General features: G+C 38.7%; 1 protein-coding gene across 5 annotated transcripts in view; it reads right to left on the minus strand.

The window, feature by feature from the left end:
* The window catches only part of SMG1 (SMG1 nonsense mediated mRNA decay associated PI3K related kinase), a 104,329-nt gene that overhangs the window by 10,427 nt on the left and 70,804 nt on the right, over positions 1-23,098 (minus strand). For all 5 annotated transcript variants that reach the window (XM_064592586.1, XM_064592587.1, XM_064592585.1 and 2 more), the window contains 23 exons: positions 22,916-23,093; positions 22,213-22,374; positions 21,380-21,597; positions 20,904-21,058; positions 19,218-19,440; positions 16,912-17,158; positions 16,291-16,520; positions 14,693-14,941; positions 14,055-14,193; positions 13,859-13,968; positions 13,525-13,743; positions 12,890-13,080; positions 12,009-12,181; positions 11,581-11,860; positions 10,438-10,710; positions 9,970-10,204; positions 9,482-9,708; positions 6,624-6,774; positions 6,328-6,517; positions 5,685-6,154; positions 3,819-3,956; positions 1,418-1,570; positions 163-342 (listed from right to left, as the gene is read on the minus strand). In XM_064592586.1, coding sequence (XP_064448656.1) covers positions 163-342; positions 1,418-1,570; positions 3,819-3,956; positions 5,685-6,154; positions 6,328-6,517; positions 6,624-6,774; positions 9,482-9,708; positions 9,970-10,204; positions 10,438-10,710; positions 11,581-11,860; positions 12,009-12,181; positions 12,890-13,080; positions 13,525-13,743; positions 13,859-13,968; positions 14,055-14,193; positions 14,693-14,941; positions 16,291-16,520; positions 16,912-17,158; positions 19,218-19,440; positions 20,904-21,058; positions 21,380-21,597; positions 22,213-22,374; positions 22,916-23,093 — 4,791 coding nt within the window. The remainder of the gene's footprint in view (positions 1-162; positions 343-1,417; positions 1,571-3,818; positions 3,957-5,684; positions 6,155-6,327; positions 6,518-6,623; positions 6,775-9,481; positions 9,709-9,969; positions 10,205-10,437; positions 10,711-11,580; positions 11,861-12,008; positions 12,182-12,889; positions 13,081-13,524; positions 13,744-13,858; positions 13,969-14,054; positions 14,194-14,692; positions 14,942-16,290; positions 16,521-16,911; positions 17,159-19,217; positions 19,441-20,903; positions 21,059-21,379; positions 21,598-22,212; positions 22,375-22,915; positions 23,094-23,098) is intronic.

A 23,098-nucleotide genomic window follows, 5' to 3' on the forward strand; every position in this document is an offset into this window, starting at 1 on the left:
AGATTTAATCATTAGATCCCAAAACAATATTTTATATACAGGACACACACTGCATAAATGTAAAATGAGTGAATATATTACATGGACTTCAAGGGCATAATCCTGGCCTTATCATTTTCATCAACTAATCTCTTTACTCCCACACCGAGATTCAAGACTCACCACTCTCTGTAATAGACGAAGCTCTAACTCAGAGACCGAACTGTTAAACTGTGATGCAAATGAACACATTTGCTGACATCGTTTGATTAGTTCAAATAATGCAGCATCCAGGTTTAAGGCTTCTGCAGTTCTAGTTCGTAAGCTTTCAAAATGAATGATATTGCTGCAGAGGAAAGTGACCTGTGAAGAGGCAAAGAGGAATGGAACCATCACAATAAGCGGGGACATGCAGTTTTAATTTGACATGAAAAAATACTACCTATTCATTTCCAGAATTCAGAACCACAATTGGTCCTGAGAAACGTATGAACTACTCTTTTAGGAAATAGATCTAATCCTGATAAAGGCTATGAATAAATGCACCTTGTTTTGGTTGATGTCTTTAGGTTAAAAGCACCTAAGGACAATATGTAAAAGTATCTTCTACATGTTTGCTTTCACACAGAAAATTTACTTCATAATAAAGCAGTTATCATATTCAGCTGCAGTTTATTTGTGCTATGTCCAAATTTCCAATTTGGAATGTTGCCCTTCTGCTTCTACTCTTGCCTAACTTTACAATAAAGATCACAAAATACTAACTGGACATTTGACAATATAATGCACATCTTTTAAGGTATGATAGTACTATTGTGATCATGTAAATAGTTCCCACCTTTATAAATACATACTGAAATATTTACAGATAAAAATGATAGAATATTTGGGATTTCATTAAAAATGGGATGGGAAGGAGGAAGAGGAAGTACAGAGGAAATAAAATGGGACTTAGGTTGATAATTACTAAATTTTAATTGGTTATGAGGATATGAGAATCACTGTATTAGTCTAATTTTATACCTGATTGAAAATTACCTAACTTTTTTTTTTTTGCTTTTGTCCCCTTCCCCCAGTCATAACGAAGTTAATCCACAAACTCTGGCGGAACACAAGGTCATAAAGACATTTTATTGCCACAGAGTCACCACAGTCGCATACAGAGAACCTTAGACAAATATGGAATTAAACTCCTTATTTTCCGACAGAGGCTGAATCCACTTTTTATTTAGCTAGGAGGCAGTAAAGGTCTAGGGAAATAACTGGCTGTGCGCTCAGCCTAAGGGGTGCCCTTCCCACCAAGGCCTATCAGTCCCTCTTTCCAGTACTGTGAACTAGAGGGTGGACTCAAGCTACCCCTAGTTATCGCACGTGTAACTTCCAATCAGTTGTCGAATCCGTAACTGAAAACAAAGACGGTGCACGTGGGTCACAGCACCTGGCTTGCTCGTTGGCTCTCCTTAAGGACAAGATTTCTTCTTTCAGCTATTGTTGCTTCAAAATCCTGCAGTACAGGTGCCAGTGCAGGGTTGGCACCACCTGCCCACTTGAGTCGCTGTTCAATACTTGCTTCAAGGGCGGCTAGTTTTTCCTATAAAAGCAGCAGAACCTCAGTGAATATTTGACACTCTCCAATTCCTGGTGAGCATTTTATACAAATACAAGAGAGATTCAAAAGAAGCAGGATGGGACATACATAATTTAGAAAACATTTTAACATACATCCACTGGAGTTCATCTTTCTTTCACTTTGAATATTTAGGGCTAAACATGTCTGCGGAGGTAAGAACTGGCTTTCAGTTGGTCTTAAAATTTGCTTCTACTTACTTCAGAAAGAGAGTGAGCAAGTGGAGGGAGGGGCAGAGGGAGAGAATCTTTCAAGCAGACTCCCCGCTGAGCACAGAGCCTGATGTAGGGCTCAACCCCATGACTCATGAGATCACGACCTGAGCCAAACCAAGAGTTGGATGCTCAACCGACTGAGCCACCCAAGCACCCCAAGATTGTCATTTTTAAATAAAGTAGTCTTTAAAATGAAACACCTGCTACATCAAATTCCTAATGCTCTTATGTGCTACCTATAAGAAAATCCATTTACCATTTGCAACAACATGGATGGAGCTAGAGAGTACAATGCTAAGTGAAATAAGTCGCTCAGAAAAAAGACAAATATATGATTTCACTCATATATGTAACTTGAGAAACAAACAAATGAACAAAGGGGAAAAAAAGAGACACAAACCAAGAAACGGACTCTTAACAACAGAGAACAAACTGGTAGTTACCAGAGGGGAGGTGAATGGAGGGAAGGGGTAAAAGAGACAATGGGGATTAAAGAGTACACTTATCACAATGAGCACGGAGTCATGTATAGCACTACTGAATCACTATACTGTACACTAATATAACCCTGTATCTTAACTAGAATTAAAAAACTTAATTTAAAAAATCATTTATATCTTTGATTATGAAAGATGAAAATCAAATTCTCCCAAATTCAAAAGTTCATAAATAACAGTAAAAATCTATCCATAATAAGGAAGGTTTTATATAACAAAGTTATCCCATTATTTATTCAACACTTCAGGTGGAGGAATTCACATCCTCTGTCTTTTCTGTGCTTCTCTCCCTCTTTTCTCACAGAAACACACCTCTAAAATCAGAAAGGGCACGTATATTCATTCTCCAAAATTGAAAACTAGGCCTAATATACTGTAGAGAAAAGACATTTCACAGTCTTCAAAGAAGTGAGCTCCAGAAAAATTTCATTAAAAATGTAAAAATTACAGAAGTGATTATACTTGATTTTATACAAAATTAATTTGTAAAATGAACAGAAAAATGTCAAGTCACTACTGAGTACATGAGATGGAAGAAGACACAATATAAAGACATAGATAACCATCATCAAGACCGGTTTCTTATTTTTAAAAGGAAGGTGAGATTAAATTATTAGGCAGAAATGATAGAGAAATACACTCAATGGGGCGACTGGGTGGCTCAGTCGTTAAGCGTGTCTTCGACTCAGGTCATGATCCCAGAGTCCCGAGATCAAGCCCCACATCGGGCTCCCTGCCCAGCGGGAAACCTGCTTCTCCCTCTCCCACTCCCCCTCTTGTGTTCCCTCTCTCGCTGTGTCTGTCAAATAAATAAATAAAAATCTTGAAAAAAAAAGAAATACACTCAATAATAGTAGTCAGGAAAATATTCTATTGCCTTTGACATCATAAAATATCATTAACTATACATAAAAAATGCCTAAGCTGGGTGCGTGAGTTGGTTAGGTGTCCCAACTCTTGATTTCAGATCAGGTCATAATCTCAGAGTTGTGAGATCGAGCCCTGTGTCAGGGTCTGTGCTGAGCTGTGAAGCCTGCTTAAGATTCTCTCTCCCTCTCCCTCTGACCCTCCTGACTCATGGGGACACACGCGCATGTGCACTCTCCTCAGAATGAAAAAAAAAATGCCTAAGCTTTTTAGATATGACTAGTAAGCCAGATATAACTGCTTATGTGCCTTTCGGAAAACAAATTAAATGCTCAAGTTTTTCTAATCACCGAGGTTCTCTCAACATATAAAGGCAGAGCAATCATCAAATCCATTAAAAACCTGAAATATTTAGTATGTCTCTATTCCTGGTTAAAAATACACTGCTACCGTAAGATCTGGTTACTTTGGAGGGTAAGAAAAAAAGATGTACGTTAAAAATAAAAGTGCAAAAGGAGTATGCCCCTGTGGCTTAGCAGCCAAGGACGGACATGTAGATATACTGAATACCTCACCACAGTGTAGGTTATTTCTCAAAGGGAATGTGCTTCAATAAGGTCTGACAAAACACACCTGAACTGTTGCAATTGAAGTTTCAATCTGGCTCAGAGTATGGAGTTTCTTTTTCAGGCTGGTTAGGATGGCAGACCGAGGGGGAGGTGTGACTGACATGGCTTGTGGTCTATTGATAAGGAGGTCTTCATGCTGCCACTGTTCAAAGAAAAGGCAATGTAATAAAATCAGCAGGGAAAAAAAAACAACAACAACTTGAGCTAAAGGGAGGAGAGGTGCAAATCAGGACTGGGGGAAGAGAAAAAAAAAAAACCGAGCTGCAGTAAAGTGAGGTAGGCAGAGAAGTTGTAATAGCAAAAACATTACAAAAGAATCACAACCAGGTGAAAAATTTCCTAATGTAGAGAATGGCTGATAAATGTCTTGGATCAGTGATATGCAACATCTAAGGAGTAATTCTGAAGATGTTTCCAAGTCTATGTAAAAGTCTAGTATACAATCCCCCCAAAAGGTATCTCCAGTTAAAAGGTTGGAAAAGGCATGGGGGGATAGTGGGTGGAGAGGTGAAGACTGTCCAGCTGAGGCTAAGCAAGTAACTGAAAGAAATGATGGCAGCAGTCACAGAACAAAGAATTCTACAGACAACCTAGAAGTTGCAGAAAGGGGCAGGCAACTGCTCACAGAGGATCAAGCCATCTTGTATGTTTTAAGGGAGGCCCCAGAAGGCCCAAGAGACTTTTGGGCTACAACTTAAAAGTAATACATTGCACTTAGGGCTTAAAATGATGAACATTTGTTCAGATCAACAAAATTGTAAGTATTTTTACAACATTTTCCATACAGTTGTGCATTTTTTAAGGGAATAAACTAGAATGTATAATAAAACTTACAGTACATTTTTAGAAGAAAAAATACAAAAAGATTCCAATGTGCTAGAAAGACCGTTAATATATAATCAACACAATTTCAAAATGTGAATAAATTACTTTTCTTAATTTATAAGCTAAAAACATCAGCTCATGATAAAGTTGCAAAGAGAAGAAAATACACTGATTCCATGCACTGAGCTGAAGCCACCAACTCCACCATGGGGAAGCAGCTTCCACATAAATAATACAAGTAACCACCGTTTGTGCCAAAACAGATCCCAGGAAAACACAGTCCCCAAATATTACTCCATGAATTACACAACCTGTTTGAAGCTACAGACAGTATTGAAGCCTATATTTGGAAAGGAAAAAAAAGAAAGAAGAAGAAAAGAAGAAAGAAGAGCTACAATTTATACTGTGCTTAGTGTCTTATATAACTGTGCTTAGCATCTTATATAAAACATCATTTTTAACCCTCATAGTCCTCAACCTTGGTGAGAGGTATGGTCCCCACTTCAGGGAGAAATTAAACTCAAATTCATATACCTGAATCCAAATCCATCTCACCCTTAAAGCCTATGTTGTCATACTGCCCCCTAAATAATCAAGGACAAAAACAGCCCTCTAAAATCAAATTCCAAATGATGACGGATTCATGCACAAAGCTGTTACCACATCATTAGAGCATCAGGGAAACAGAAGTCACTTTAGAAACAATCTTAATTATATGTTAAGTAATATAGGAGGCATATTCACATAACAAATAAATTCAACCATTAGAAATTATATTTACTTAATGACACAGATAATACCAACCATACAATACTGATGGAAACAAAGTTAAAGGTCACAAAGTGTAAACACAAAATATTCTCAACTATATGGAACAGAAACAAGGAAAAAACTGGAAATATCAAAATGCCAAAAAGCTGGCTTTGCTGCAGGCTGGCACAATTCAGGACATTTAAATATTTTTTTTCTTTATATTGTTTTATATTACTTCCCCCTGGCTTTCAAATTCCTATAGTGGAGAAAAACACATTAGAAAAATACTTACTTGAAACATGGCAATATGCAGCTGAACACGCTGCAGGCTTGTCTTACAAGAAGAAATACTGGTTTCCAGCCTGCGCACCAAGTCATGCTTCTTCCAGGCAGTATCATAGGAACTTGCTAACACAGTTGCCCTGTTCATGACCAACTGAGAAAACTTCCCAATCTGAATGTTGTGCTCCACCGCTTTCTTACAAAGATCATCAACAGAAACTTTGCTTTCAGCACCAAAATCCTTCGCCTCCACTTGAGCAATAATGTCTACCCCTAGAGCACTGATAAAACTGCAGAGGGTGAGTCCTAGGGCTTGGTTCGGTAGTCCAATCAAGAGCTGCCTCACAAAGTCAGCTGTGAATGCCTTTATAGGTTTGGCCATCTGGTCTTCACTGAAACAAGAGTTTCTAAAAAGGGTTTTCACATTGACAATCTGTACAGGTCCATTTACAGTATTCTGATCTTCAAGTGAACTCGATCCTAAAAAAGGAATATTTTCTTGAAGTATTTCATGCAAAGTAAAATAAGGTAATAATGATGCTTGTTTAAAAACAAGACCTTATGAACGTACAATTAAATTAAGCCTACTCCATCCTGCCCCCTTCCAAAGTTCTACACAAGCAAATCCAGTATGTTTAAATGTGAAAGATTACCTGATAAAGTTTTAGAAAAGGTACCACAGAGCCTGAAGAACTCCTTAATTGTCTGTAGTCTTTTTAGAAAGAAAATCTCTTCTAGCACCTGCCGGTGATTATCGTCATCAAAAAAATTGACTTGGGTACTCCTGGCTTCCCTTATAATGTCAATCTTTCGCCAAGCTATGGGAATTTCCATCTTGTTTAACTATATAAAAAAAAAAGAAAGAAAGAAAGTTCATTTCTCCACTCTTCACACAGTGAACAACTACTTTACCACACGTGCATTATTTATTCTTAAAATCAGTATTTACCTTTTCAACTAATAAACCAAAAGCAGTTTCAACTTGGGCAAACATGCCATCAAATGCTACCAAAAGCATCTGGCCAGCTGACATTTTTGGTGTTTCGTCAACGGAACCATTTCTTGGTTGGATTAATTCACCATACTGAGCATGAAGTATTCTAGAGAAAAAGAAAAGGGGATTAAAATCCTAACTGATGAATACTACATTTGGGGGAGAACACAAAAGGTCAGCAAGAGTCACAACTAGCATGCAATCTAGAAAATAAATCTTTTTTCGTTAAAGGTTTATCTTTTTGAGGGAGAGAGAAAGACCACAAGCAGGAGGAGGGGCAGAGGGTGAGGGAGAAAATTCTCAGTCAGACTCCCAGCTGAGCGCAGAGCCCCACACGGGGCTCAATCCTAGGACCTCTAGATCACCCCCTGAGCCGGAATCAAGAGTCAGACGCTTAACCGACTAATCCACCCAGGCGCCCCTAGAAATCTTTTTGTATGCAGAACAGAGTGTTAGGATAAAATGACATGTAGTGCCATCACAATGTGAAGTTAATGGTTCCGATTCAGTATTAGTAATTGTTCACATGATTAAATTTTATGCAAACCTGAATTATGACAATTTTAAAAAGAACTATGTAAGATATTACAGTCTCACTTTACACAAAGAATGTAAAATAATACAAACCCCCAATAAATGTCAAAAACCACACAATTCTAAAGCTGGAGGACTTAGCAAAAATGGTCAAGTATGTTCACTGTCACATATATGACAGAGTCAACTACACACCATAAACTCAAATGCCTGCCGTCTGTGGCACACCTGCTTTTGAATAGTGCACAGACTGAGTGTAAGTCTTCAGAAACTCACCCTGTACGTTATCATTAACTTAAGACTTGGACCATGCCTTGTGTATCCGGACACTATTCTGAACATATTATATAAAAATTAAAAAAACAGCATTCCTGGTACCTACAACTAGTATCAGTTCATGTTACTAATGTTAACTAGATTTTCAACTTTATCACACACACATACAGAAATAACTAAAAAACTATTAAGAGAATTTAAAAAGGCTAACCAGAGCAATTTCTAATGGAAAAAAGAGCTACAAGATGGTATACAATTTTTTTCTTGAGATAATTGAAGTTACTCCAAAATAAGGTACAAACAAGCTTGTAAGAGAATGAGGCATGAAGTTTGTCACCCAAATCATACATGAAAAGTAAATAATCATCCATTTGAGGGTAAGAGAAATCGGATTTAGATATTAAAGGGAGATAAATGAGAGCTGAAATTTAGTGAGAAAGAAAGGTGTATCGATTTAGCATCTAACTTTTTAAATAATGTTAGAAATTTAAATGATAAAGCTGTTGTGCAAATAATCTAAATCATCATCTAGCTGACATTGAGTTTATGCTATAATAATTACTAATTTTTTTTATTCTGTATGGTGACACAACTACAAAGAAACCTAAATTTAGGAAAATTTTGAATGCAGATAACAGAAAACATTAAAGAATTATTATTAACTTTTTAGGTGAAGTAACGGCACCATGATTAAGAAAAATAAGTTTATATTTTAGATATACGTACTTCCTGTACTATTTAAAAATGAAAAGATACCTGCTTCAAAATAATTGGGGTGGTACAATTTAAACAACATAAATAATTTAAACAATTTAAGCAGGTGTAGATAATTACCAAAGGTGGGAAAATGAAGGTTCATTATACTATTCTACTTTCTTTTCTTTGAATTTTCTCACGGGAGGAAGTGGTAGGTCAATCCATTTCTTCTCTCTCAATTATACTTTCTGGGGTAAACTCGACACCAGAATGCCAAAGAAAGAGGTCTTAAGTCACCAGAGATAAAGGGGCTTACAGCTTAGCTAGGGACATAGCGCATGGCTGGAGGAACCACCCAACCTTTGCAGGTTCCAAAGTCAAACTGTTTTTCTGGATTTCAGAGATGAAAAACACCATGTTCAGTATCTAAAACAAACTTACAAAGTTTAAGCAAACTTAGAAGCATTTACCTGAATTGAGGTGTATACTCTATTAACTAAACTGGCTCAGATGCTTCCATGGTGTTCCAAGGGCTGGCTTAAAAAATACCACACTCCACTTTGCGTGTGTGTAGCAGACATATGGTGAAACCACAACACTCAAAGTATAGTGTGTATGTGATAAAACTGCGTGGAGCTACACACCCAGTGCATGTGTCACTGGGGAAATCTCAGTAAGCTCTGTCAATTGTACCGACATCCACTTCGTGGTGGTGCCACAGAAGTATAGTATGCAAGATGTTACCACTGCAGGAAGGATGGAGCCTGCAGAAGACATCCCTGCACACATGTATTGTACAACTTCCTGTGAATCTGTAATTATTTCCAAATAAATAAACTATTTTTTAAAGATTTAATAGAGAAATAACGACCGGTGGGAAGGGGCAGAGGGCAGAGGGAGAAGGAGACTCCCCGCTGAGCAGGGAGCCCGATGCGGGGCTCGATCCCAGGGCCCCAGAATCATGACCTGAGCCGAAGGCACACACTTAACCAACTGAGTCACCAAGGTGCCCCCCAAATAAATAAACTTTGTAAAAAGATCTGTATAGGGTGCTTGGGTGGCTCAGTTCATGATCCCAGGGTCCTGGAATTGAGTCCTGCAACGAGCCCGCTTCTCCCTCTCTCATGAATAAATAAATAAAATCTTTAAAAATAAATAAGTAAAATAACAATAAAAAAATTATAAATTTGTATAGAAGCATTTTTAAGTAATTCTATCTGCTGTAAAATTAAAACTAAACTTGCAGCACAGAGCCCAGAACCTGTCATCCGGCTTCCCCAGCTCTGTCACAGCTACCATTCACTTGCCTGGCAACATCGATGTAATGAGCATGAGTTTCCTCCTCCAGTCCCATAGCCGCATTTCTTAAATAGGCCTGAAGTGATTCAACTAGAGTCTGCAGGGGAACGCCGTCAGTTGTCTGCTCAATAAGACTGTCCAGCTCATGAAGCATACTTTCTAATGTGTATTCTCCTTTCATTAAACATCTCAGTGCTTCTGGAAATATGATTTGCCGGAAATTTGAATTTAATTCCTATAAATATGTGAGAAATATATTTTAATGTTTCCTGATTTTAGGTAAGTTATACATTTAGAGGTTTAATGCCATGCATTAAGAACAAATTTATGCAACTGTAACCAACTTCTGGCTACAAATGTCACACTGATCTTTAAATGATAGATTAAGCAACATTAAAAGCAGAAAAGTCAAATTGCTTTTCTGAACCAGCAATAAAAACAATGTTTAATATCTAAAACAAACTTATCATTTTTAAGCTAATTTAAAAGCGCTCACCTGAAGTGAGGTGTACACTCCATTAGCTAAGTGAACTGCCTCAGAAGCTTCCATTGGGTTTGGAATGTCTAAGTCCTGTGGCACCAGGTGGCACTGCTTCAGTAACTGCACCAGGCAAGTGACGTTCCCGCTCATACTGCAGAGCTCTTCCAAGAACCAGGCTCCATCCCGAGAGGTCAGGTCCACTAGCTGCTCGCCAGCACTAGAAGCAGCACCTTCCATCATCAGGTTACGCCTAAATGCAACAAGGGTTTGTACACTGGAACCTACTCAGCTATACTCACACACAAAAGCAGATACCTCAAACTTGGAAAGGAAGTAAAGCAGCCTAATAGTGGGCTAGACTAATGAAATGAAAGTCAAAGCATACCTTAAGTTTGGCATTAAACAAAAGGGACAGGAAATCTCAGTAAGTATAAATGTTTTCGAGACAACAAAATGGTCTTAGTACAAAGTCGGCTAACTCACCTTGTAAGAGTACAAAGAGCAGAAATAATAACACTTGCTAGACTCAAAGATCCTTCTTCTCCATTCTCGTGAAGGAAAACTTTAATGCAACGTTCAATTTCCTTCAACTGATCCTCACAAACAGGTACAGTGACGGCTTCCTGTTTCAAGCGTTCCACTTGTCTGATAAGCCGGCTGTTGATGTCGGCTGCGTAACGCTGCAGAGTCATTTCCGTGGCACTGATGAACTGACACACTGTTGGGGGAGGCTGGGGAGCATACTGCATTTCGTATCTACACAAAGAGAGAGAGGTGCTTGTTTACAATGTAACCACTTCCTGCTTGTAAAGAAAGTTCCCATTTTATTTATTATTATTATTATTATTTTTTAAGATTTTATTTGACAGAGAGAGACACAGCGAGAGAGGGAACACAAGCAGGGGGAGTGGGAGAGGGAGAAGCAGGCTTCCCGCCAAGCAGGGAGCCCGATACGGGGCTCGATCCCAGGACCCTGGGATCATGACCTGAGCTGAAGGCAGATGCTTAACGACTGAGCCACCCAGGCATCCCATTTATTTTTTTTTTTTAAGATTTTATTTATTTATTCATGAGAGACAGAGAGAGAGGCAGAGGCAGAGGGAGAAGCAGGCTCCTCGCAGAGCAGGGAGCCTAATGCAGGTCTCAATCCAGGACCCCGGTATCATGACCTGAGCCAAAGGCAGACGCCCAACTGGCTGAGCCACCCAGGCGCCCCCAAAGTTCCCATTTACACTGGAGAATATTGCCTCTGATGGATCCCCAAATCTTAAATAGTAGAAACCATGATTTCCATTTTTACAGATAAGAAAAAGTCTCAAGCTCAAGTAATTTTCCCAGACGACTTGTGAGTGAGCGATAGTTCAGATGAGTTTAGCTCTCTTTACCCTGATTCCATCACTCTGACACTGGGATACATTTTAATTAATTAGGAAAAACACACCATCTTAAAGGGAAAACATGACCTCAAATCTTCTTAAAAGCAAGAAAAAACTGACCCCATTCAGCTTCCATCCAACAACTATTTCTTTCAGAAAAATGAAATATTATGCACACATGATAATAATAATTTGAAAACAACTTTGCATCTAATCCCATGAGAAGTCAAGAAAAGTGTGATCAACGTACTTCCGGTAGAGTTCTTGACAGCGCTCTACTGTGGTGTTACAGATGAGTTCTTCCATCCAGGTCTTCCACTGCTCAATTCGATGTTTCTGAAATATGGCCTTTGGATACTGCAGAGCTACGGTGGCATAGTGATGCAGCTGTTCCAGACAGCCTCGGAGCACGGAGCGCCTCTGCTGGAGAAGAGCGCCCACTTCCCCCTCCAGCTGCTCACACTGGCTAATCAAGTGCGCCTGACCAGCATTCTGCAGAAAGGCTGTTGCTGGCACATAGCTTGGAGGACCTTTTGGTAAAAGACAATTATTAATCACAGTGAAACTATTCCAAACCAGCAGTAGTCGAAAGGAGCACAAACCAGAACCCCACACATAAACACACAAATACAAAACTCACATGCTCAACATGTGTATTTAAGATAAATCAACCCATACCAAGGTCCATTTGTGAGCTTATCTCCTGAAGCAAACTTGCAAGCTGTGTTGCTTCTAAATTATTGAACGCAGCCTGATAATGTGTTATCCACTGTTCAAATTCATTCAGCTTCACCTGGATTGCTTCCTGAACAGCCCTTTGCTGAGTCTGTAGTTGAGTATGTTCAGAATACCTAATGGGAGGGAAAAAACTTAAATTGCTTCTTCCTTCTATGTACTTTCATAACCTTGATTTTGCGCATACTTGGGACTGCCTGGTAAGCTCCTTTTCAATCTTGAGGGCACTGCTCAAATGTCCCTTACTTCTCTGGTTTTCCCCATATTTCTCTCAGCTATACTCAACATTTTAAATAACACATTTTCAAAACCCACCACACCTGCCAGGTGTTATCTTTAGTGTAAACGATGGATACTTCACAGATCCTTTCATCTCAGAGATTCATGCAGTGTGTAGCACTTGCATATTTACCCTTTACCAAGCACCTGCACTGTACAAGGGTCATCCACTTAGATCATTCTATTTAGTTTAATGCTTAATTCAGCAAAGTGGATAAAATAACTGCCACTGTACTAATGAGTAAGGATTCAGACACTAACTGTAGAGAGAAACCCAAACCTCAGGTTTTCTGAATCCAAGTTCATGTCCTAACCACTATATCTACTTATCTCCCATAATTACTCAAACATTTCAATTTAATATAATAAAGCAGAAAATTTAAGTGAATTTCTGTGTATTAATTCAAAATTGCAGTCCTTGGGAGAGCTTCTATCATTTATGTAAACTGCTTAGTAATTCTAATTCAAGTTGACAATGTTTACACAAATATGAAAATTCTCCTTAATGGCATATATTTCGAAACAAGTGTTCAACACTTTTAAACCTGTGCTGCAGAGTGTGAGAAGGATGGTCCACTCCTTCAGCTCCTTCTAGAAACTCTATTTCTTCCAGCAGTTTGCCTTGCAGTTTTTCCACGTCTGTCAGTTGCTCTTGTAAGCTTAGGTATTCGTCTAAGCTGCTGTCCAGCTTGGGAAGCACAACCAGCATCTCATCCCTATTCTTAAACCAGTTCACCTGTAAAAAGGTAATTATGATTAGGGAAATTCTTACAGGGTCAACTGTGAGATATGATGAAATCTGCTACAAGCATCATGTTAGATGGACATCCTGGATATATTACTCTATTTAAATCTCTTATTTAAACCCCTGAGGGGGTGATAGAACCACATGTATTTTACAGATAATGATAACCACTGCATTCAAGTTCACATAGCCATAAACTGAGACTCAAATCTCAACAACACCATGTAGTTACCACCATGCCACACAATATACTGTATGTCTTTGTATGGGAACATATCCTACTAAAAAGACTTCAAATTGCCCTATTTCACGGACATTTACAATATTATACAGGACAGTCTTTCAAAAATATTTTTAAAGGATAGTTTTACCCAGCTTTTTGATGGACATGTTAACACTAGTAAAATGATGGTGATGACTTATCATTGCCTTCACCTTAATTTCAGCTACTCTGGAAGAAAAGAGGCTGCGGGTGATCTCTCGCTCCATCTCTCTCTTGCTCTGCTTGCTCTCAGCCTGCTGGCCACCTCCACCATAGACAGCGCCAGCAAATCCCGCCTCACCCCCAGCCGTCCAGTCCACCAGGGGGTCATACACAAAGGCCTCCAGCAATGTCAGCAGAGTCTCTCTGCCACGCCGCATGATGTGTAGAACCTGTTTTCAGAGGTGTTTTAAATCAGGTTTTGCCACAAGTTTCCTCATTCAAATGTACTTTTTCATTCCACAGGATTTAACAGGTACATTAAAAGGTATGAGAGAAACAGCATACCTGCTCACATGAAAGCCTAAAAACACCTTCTACTCCGGTTACACCCAGTGCTGTTTCAATATTCTGTGTCATTCGAAAAGGTACTTTCTCAGGAACTCTAAGGCTTTTACCTTGAAAAGACAAACTGTTATATTTCTGTCCTTTTATCAAAAACATTTGACCCTCATATAAATGTAAAAGTCCAACTTAATTTTACCTTTTTCAAAGCAAACATTGTAATCTATGTGAACCACCTCTCCCGTCGTCATATCTATAAGAACATTATCCAGATGTCTATCTCCAAGGCCAATTATGTATCCGACCATAGACATGACTGCAGTAGATCTGGCATAAGACTAAACAAGAGGGGAGAGGGGGTGGGGAGAGCAAGTTGTAACACCATCAGCAAATTTCCTTCCAACACGGTTTGATGCTCCAAAATTCACACAATTCCATAACCCCACTCCCTCGTTCCTAAATAGCACTCCTCAGGGATGCTCAAGTGGTCCCAGAGGCTCTGCACTGAGCAGCAGACAACACTGGGGTCCTTGTTGGTCCTACTTAGTATTCGAATGCTAGATTTAAAACAAAACAACTATTTTCAGCCTCCCTAGTTTTTCCCTCTCTCAAGCTTTTATTCTTCTTTTCATTTCATCCATAATCCCCTCTGTTCTGCCCTCACACTCATGGCCATGCCTTATGAAAGTAAGTGCAACGCAAGACTCGAATACAGGTCTCAAACTACCAAGTCTGGAGTGAGACGAAGGGTAAAAGGAGGAGGGTGAACAACAGACTAGACAGGAAGCAGGCAAAAGAAACAGTAATATTTATTACGCCCCAAAACAAAACACATACCTGTGTGACTCTCCACCATTCGTCAGGTGTGGTGCAAGATGACCAAAGCTCTTTAGCAAGGAGATTTGGGGGGGTGGCCTCCATTAACTCTTCTAATACCGCCTTCATTACATGAAGAGGCCAATCCCGTCGGGACACATCCAGACTAAGCCCAACTGCTTTTAAAGCAGGGCCAATTTTACTATAATAAAGTTCACTAGGACGAGGTACAATTCCAGGATTCTGAGGAGTTTGGTAGGAATCTTGGGCCTTAAAAAAAATTTTTTAAGAAAAAAAAAATCAACTTTATTTAAATGAAGATAAAGATTGCTTTGAATATAGTATTTTAAAAACCGGTTTTTGAGCGGCATTCTCCACCTTCCCAGCCAAATTGCACATACCAAATAAATAATTCTTCTAGACTATGCATCTTTTTACAACCTACCTATCTTTCTCTTAAGTTCTATCACTTTATTGAAAACTTGGTCTACTGTTCTATTTTCTTGATCTCCAATTCAAACTCAACATTTACATTCTTCTTTGTAACCTATAATTCTACTGAAAATTTATCATTAATTTATGCACAAATTTCATTCTTGCTGTTACGACTCAATCATCAATATAAAATTAACAGTATTCAGACAAAAACTGATAGCCCCTCTCTAATTCCCATCTCTCGTTTAACCCTCAGTAATTGTTCTGCAGTCTCCTATGCTTATTTTTTAAACTTGACCCCTTTCAAACTTTTGCTCCTTCCCATACCCACCATAATTAGAATAATTAGAATATTTTGGCTAGATATAGACTCTTGAGGTTGAGACTGTATAAAACTTATTTTTATTTCTGTAGCACTTAGTACTGTTCCTGGCATATATACTAAGCACTCAGATGCTTAGCTAAATGAATTCTAAATTAAATCCCTAGTCTAAATCAAAATCATAAATTTCAGAGGCACAAAATATGACATCACAGTAATTAACTCTAAATATAATATAAAGTTGTTTCTTCTTTACATACTTAATTTAAAAGAAACTGGTTTTCAAAGCTCTCTTCTTTGTAAACTTAATTTAAAAGACCCTAGGGGGCGCCTGGGTGGTTCAAGTCGGTTCAGTGTCCACCTTCTTGGCTCATGATCCCGGGGTCCTGTCTGTGATCCTGTGATCCCATGATGGAGCCCCACATGGGCTCCCTGCTCAGCAGGGAGTCTGCCTCTCCTTCTCCCTCTGCCTCTCCCTCCCATTTTCTCTCTCGTGCACGCTCTCTCAAATAAAATCTTTAAAATATAAAAAAAAAAGACCCCTAGTAAGCCCAATAAAAAAATCATTAAGATGTGAAATATCAACTTACTGATTAACAACCACACTACCACCCTACCTGCTCCCCCTGTATTTGTCTAGAATAAGATTAACCAAATGTCACCGTTTCCACCTCTTAAAACTTTATTTAAATGTGCCTCAGAAACACTTTCCTAAATATTTCAAGTCTGTTCTGTAACATTTATAAACTTACCAAAATGCTCAAGTACAGTAAGCCTATGAGTCACACAGAACAAGAAAGAGACTAATATATGTTTTTATGGAAATTCAAATAAAAGTACATGTATATCTGAATTTATCAACCTTCTGTGCTTGTAAGGCGGCTTCCCGTTGTTGCCATCGTTTGTAAAGACCAAATAAGGGTGTGGCTCCATCCACCCACTGGATTAGTCCTGAGCGTGTTCCTAGTGGCGTTACGGAATAGTGTCGGGCATGGAAACGGGGTGTTTCCTGGCGATTGATTGTAGCAAACATGGTATTCACAATAGACAGGAACTGCATTATTCTCTCATCCAGATGTAAATCTTCTAATCCTATGGAAACAAAATTTAAAGTAGCTAGAGTGGTGACCAAATGGGGTGGGTATGGGGTTACAAATGTATCACTTTTGTGTTTCCTCTCAATCAACAGTAGCAGTCAAGAACTGAGAGCCAGGAGAGCATAATGGGAGCATTAGAGAACATTCCATTCAGTCACAAGGTATTAGATACTAGAATTATTAGCTGTACCTCAGTTTTGCTTGCATAAGTTAAACAAAAAGACGAGAGGCAATGGAAAATCTTACTACACAGGCTCCAACCACTTCCATTCAAAATCACAGAAGATACAAGACAATCCAGGCTATTCACCTGGAACAATCCTCTCCTAGCACATTCATACCCAAAGCATCCATAATCAAATTAAGGCTCTTCTTTTAAATCCCACCTTTGAAAAGATAAGGATAGCTCTTGCCATCTGACCCTAGAAAGAGAAGTTTCTTTGGCTTGGTTTTGGTAGGTAAGATGGTGATGGTTCCGCCCACACTGTGGATTGTGACAGTGTCTCTAGCTGACACTTCTCCAGGAAGAGCAATTTCAGTGTTAGTCATGGCAGCCAGCCACGGGCTGATTTCTTCAAGACGCAAGATATAACTTGCACGTTTCTGTGCTCTCTGTTGCAAACTCAGCATTATCTATATTTATAAGATGGGGAAAAACAGGTTTACGTTATCACTGCAACACTTAACTTTCTTCCACATTCAATTTGGCATAAAAGTAAACTTAAAATACCAATACAGAAATCTCGTATTGTAGTTCCTAAATTTAATTTCACGTTACATACTTGGGCCATCCTGAGAGAGGAAATACTGGTGTGCTGATATGACCTAGGTGATTTCTACTTTGTTCAGACCTGTCTCTTTTTCTCTGTCCAAACAACCAATGCAATCACAGCAGATGGAAGGAAAGCACTGCTGTGATCACAAAATTCAGGGCTGGTAGCAAGCTAATTCCCCATGTTAAGCTACGTTTTATAAATGCCAAAACAAATCAATTAAGTCCTTACAGCAGAGCAAAAGATAAAACTGACAGCTGCTGGGTGTCAAGTTGACACACTCTTAGAAGCCACTTGAAAAGTTGGTAACATTTTAGAGCTCTGACCACTTGAAGTATGCAGAATTAACACCACAACCCCTTCTAATAATTCATAGGGAGTGGATCGCATGTACAGTTGTATCGCTACTTAGCTAACTTAATAATGTGCTCCTGAATTAATTCTGAGCTCTGCTTTCATGTGAAAAATGTTTTTTCAATCTTCAGTGAGCTTTGTTCCAAAGAAGGAAAAAGACAACTGGAAACACCCCAAGTAGCCACAGACAGGACACAATGGATAAACTGTAGCATTTTCCCATAATATATCAATGTTCAGCTGTATACAAAATAGGGATGAATCATAAAATCCTAATGCTGATCCATCAATTATGGAATAAAGGACATATATATACAGACATATGTATATATGTAAGGTCTCATTTATGTGAAGTTTAGAAACAGGCAGAAACTAAATACATCTTTTAGAAATTCATCAATAAATAACTTTTTTTTTTTTTAAGTATTCCTCTTATCTCTTCCTCTGGTTTTCTTAGTTGATTTATTGAAAAGGAGACAAAGAAGCAAGAAACTGCTGTTGGAATGCAAGCAGACAAGTTTTGGCTAGGCCACACACAATAAACTTCATCCTTCATGTTAGTGTTCTAGTCTTCTGCTTCTAGCTATATACTATGAATTTAGCATTTGTTCTAGTTTCCTCTGGATGGTATTTACTAGTTAAAGTCAGGTGTACTCTTTGTTTCTACACTGTACCTTTGAATAGTTTTCTCATTGCTAAAGTAAGGAAATCAGGAGCAATAAAGGTAAGGGACAGAGAAAGAAAGGATAAAAAAGAGAAAGCTACAAGGTAATAAATAGGTTCCCCAAATAATGGTGCTGTTGCTATACCAGATAAAAACCAAAGTAAATACAGATTAAGGGGACCACAACATAGAAGATAAGGATTCTCAGGTGCCTGGGTGGCTCAGTCAGTTAACTGTCTGCCTTCAGCTCAGGTCACGATCCCGGGGTCCTGGGATCGAGCCCCACATTGTTCTCCCTGCTCCATTGGGAGCCTGCTTCTCCCTCTCCCTCTGCCCCCTACTCCTGTTGGCTCGCTCTCGTGCGCTCTCTCTCTCTCAAATAAATAAAATCTTAAAAAAAAAAGATAAGGATTCTCAAATATTTAAATATGCTAATCATCCCCAAATAGCCTATGCAGAACTGATTTTCAAACAGTGACTTATAAATATTGATGTTGCTGTATGTGAATATTTTGTCTGTTAGAAATACTTAATACTCACCCCTAAGAAAGGCTATATAGGTAGAAGATTAAATTTTGTAATCTTTTATGAAGACAAAAAGCAAGCCATCAATATTTAGTTCAAGACCAGACCCCTTCCTTAACTAATTTCTTACAGTATATTCTTCCTAGTGTGAACCCTCTATAGATTAAAAGTTTGCTGCCCTAGGCCCATTAGCTCCCAAATTCTCAAAATGATAAAAATACCTCTCTTCACATTCCTTATAAGCAACTGGTCATAGGCTGCCTTCCATGGACCTACAAAATCTTTCACATTCCAAGTAAGGAGAGTCCCCATATTCAAATTTTGTATCTCATACGGAATTTCCCATTTTAGTAGCATCCTTGAGATTTTTCTGTACCTCTTTAAATGGAATCCAGCTGCTTCCAGGCTTTGCAGGATTTGACGGTGTCTTCAGCTTTTCAAGAGCATTTTCAATTGCTTCCCCATAGTTATCCTGAAACCACTTTTCATGAGGTGTTTCTGCAGGGGCTGCAGTGATACTCCTTACATGCTCCAAAGCAAACACAATGGGCTTCATCAAAGCCGTGTGCTTTTCCCGCATGATTGCAATTTTCTCTTCCCTGACCAGGAAGACATCGAGAGTTTTACAAACATGGAAGAGTTTAAATGCATCTAGTGTAAGTAAACAGTACCAAAGAATAAGCTAAAATAAATAAAATATCAGCACAATAACTTAAAACGCAGCATTGTAAAAATATCCAGCACATGAAAGAGGCAGCTTTTCAACACCCGGCGCTGAGAAAACTAGGTATCCACTTGCAAAGAATGAAGTCTTATACTATCATGTAAAAAAATAACTCAAATTGGATCAAAGACCTTAAGACCTAAGACTCTTAGGAAAGAATGTGAGGGAGGGGCGCCTGTGTGGCTCAGTCATTAGGCGTCTGCCTTTGGCTCAGGTCATGATCCCAGGGTCCTGGGATCCAGCCCCGCATCGGGCTCCCTGCTCCGCGGGAAGCCTGCTTCTCCCTCTCCCACTCCCCCTGCTTGTGTTCCCTCTCTCACTGTCTCTCTGTCAAATACATAAATAAAATCTTAAAAAAAAAAAAAAAAGGAAAGAATGTAGGGGAAAGGCTTCTGGACACTTTAGCAATGATTTCTTGGGTATGGCATAAAGGCATAGGCAACAAAGAAAAAAACAGAAAAACGGGGTTACTAGCAACAAAAGACACTATTGAGAGAGCGAAAAGAATGCACAAAATGGGAAAAAATATTTGCAAATCATATATCTGAAAGGGGTTAATATCCAGAATACAGAGCGAACTCCTAAATCAAACAACAAAACCTCCCCAAACAACCCAATTCAAAAATGGGAAAAAGACTTGAATAGACATTTCATGTAAGAAGATACTCAAATGATCAAAAGGCACACAAAAAGATGCTCAACATCATTAGTTGTTAGAGAAATGCAAGTCAAAACCACAATGAGATACCACTTCATATCCATTAGGATGGCTACTATATTAAAAAACAAGAAATAACAAATACTGGCGAAGATATGGAGATACTGGAACATTCGTGCACTTTTGGTGGGAATGTAAAGTGGTGCAGGAAAACAGGCTAGTGGTTCCCCCATAAGTTAAACATAGAGTAACACTATGACCCACGATGACTCAGTGCTAAAGGAAGGAAATTCTAATACATGTTACAACATGGATGAACCTTCAAAACATGCTAAGTGAAATTAGCTAGACACAAAGGGAAAAATAACTTTGATTCCACTTACATGAGGTAACCAGAGTAGTCAAATTCACAGAGACAAAAAGTAGAGTAGTGGTAAAAAGGCACTAGGGTTAAGGGGCAATGGAGAGTTAGTGTTTAGTGGGTACAGAGCTTATGTTTGGGATGAGTAAGTTCCTGAAATGAACAGTAGTGATGGTTGCACAACACTGTAAACTTAACGTGACTCAATTATACACTTAAAATTGGTTAAAATAACAAGTTTTATGTTTTGTATATTTTACATTAAAAAGGGGGGTTGGGGATAGCTTCATTTTCAGAGTAAAAGTGTATGAAAACATACTTGCGTAAGGTATTGTTGTTCTGGACTCTCTTCACCTCATCTTCCAGCTGCTGGATCCGTCTCAGGACATACATGTGTTGCTGTAGCAGAACTCCCAGCCAGAGCTCATCCCAGAGAACAGTAACCCTGCGCAGCTCAGCCACAAGCATCTGAACCTGCACATATAGTACATCCAAATATGCTTGTAGTCTACAAATTCACACACAGCAGTTTTGCAAACACTAGAAACTACAAGTTCCGTGTGTGCATTTTTTGTTCATTATTCAATCAGAGAACCTTGATTACTAATTCTGTAAACATAGATTTATAAAACCAATACTGAATTGTAAAGCCAATTTCGATTATTCCAAAAGCCTTTTTGTTCTTCAAATATCATTTCCATGACAGTTTTTATGGGTTTTGTTTTTAGGTTGTTTTTTGGGGGAGAGGGGTATATAATAAAAATTGTTTAAAAACATACGAATTGTGTTTTGTACCTGTAACACCATAGTTGGGTTTGCAGAGGACAGCTTATCTACAATTTTGCTGTAGCAATCCTGCATCATGGCTTGGTCTTCATTTAATCCACTTTTAGGCTCATCCTTATTGCTATCCTGAGAAGCAGGAGGGCTTCCTCCCTCACATTCAGAAACCAGCAACTCTTCTCCTTGAATATTGCCAAGCAAAGTTGGAATTGCAGAGGAAAACTTATTTCCTATAAGAAAATGGAAGAATTAGGGTACACTTTGGATTTTCTCCTCTGCGCATATGTCGAGTTAAGGAAAACATTGGTAATCAACCCTGGCGATCAATGGGGTGACAGATGTCGCAGCCAGATCGCCCTCACATCCAAAACATTGGTAATCTATCTGACTCCAGCCCTCACTTAACTGATTTGCCTCCCATGCATTAAATTAACCAAAGATCATGGACACTCTGCCTTTTCACAAGGTAAGCTTTTATATTTATTAATATTATAAGCAAATGGAAGATAAATGAAAAAAATGAGTCTCAACAGAGTTTTCTCGCAGCCAGAGTCTAGAGCTTGGTTTCATCCTTATCTACTATTTACTCAGCTCATCGGTGAACCTGAGAGCACGGACTCAATTTCTCTAAGCCTAAATGGGTTACTGTGAGACTGAGGAGCATGTGTAAAATACATCCCCTCGTGCTGGACATAGCAGTTACTACCTCAATAAACAATAATTATTATTACTGAAAAAAACCACAAACTCCATCAACTCTGTTAACAGCTGAAAAAAATTTACCTAACAGACATTATCTGCAAAATAATTTATACTTAAAGTAGCAGTATTTTAATATTCCATACCTGAAGCCTGCGATTCAGTACTAAGTGATATGGTACCCACTATTGCAGGGTACAATATGAGATGCGGGGAATCTTGAGCCACTCGGCAGAGAAGGTTACAAATACTTTGGCGCACATATACTTCAGGATGGTTTAAGCGTGAGAAAAGCTGTGGGATAATTCCTTCAGGATAAGAAGAAAGAAGGATACTTTAAAGTTATTAAAAACTGTCAACATAGTAGATGCAAAAGCATAAAACGTCATGTGTGTCAGAATCAGTTTTAAGGGCCTCAAATTTCTCCCTGTGTTAACAAAGAACCTAACAATAGTTCTTGTTTTCCAAGTTTGGTTAGATCTATAACCAAAATGCAGAGCAATTCAACAATGTTCTGGCAAAATGTATTTTCTATGAATGCCTGTAAAAGACAGACAGAGATAATTTTTAACAAAGGGCATACAAAAATTTTTGAAACTTATTTTCACCACTGTCTCCAAAATTCATTTTGTATCCATAAAGGTCCTGCCTGTCACCCTTCTAGTTCTCTGAAAGGTGAGAGAGAAGAGTATGTCACATGCAGTTCATGGTGTCCTACTAACTAATGTAGGTATTCTGTAACACATTAAAATAATAAACATAAAGAAACTACTATGCATGTTTATAGTCTTATATATCCTACCCTTCTCAGAAATAAGTTTTCCTGAAACATTTTATTTAGACCATTACCTCTCCATGGAGCAGTAGGTGTTGTCTCCAAGCCGTGTTCCAGATACTGCCTAAGCTCGCCGGCATGTTTGACGAGCAGTCTGAGCAAGCGCAGTGTGGCCATCACAATCACATCATCAGTACTCTGCTCTGCTCTGTGACTCAAATGTAGCCTAGGGTCATCTTCATCTAAAGGAATCTAAG

This window comes from Mirounga angustirostris, unplaced genomic scaffold (assembly GCF_029215605.1).
Source record: "Mirounga angustirostris isolate CCGP_5_RB_7025 unplaced genomic scaffold, mMirAng1.0.hap1 SCAF_5, whole genome shotgun sequence".
In the NCBI taxonomy this organism is placed as follows: domain Eukaryota; kingdom Metazoa; phylum Chordata; class Mammalia; order Carnivora; family Phocidae; genus Mirounga; species Mirounga angustirostris.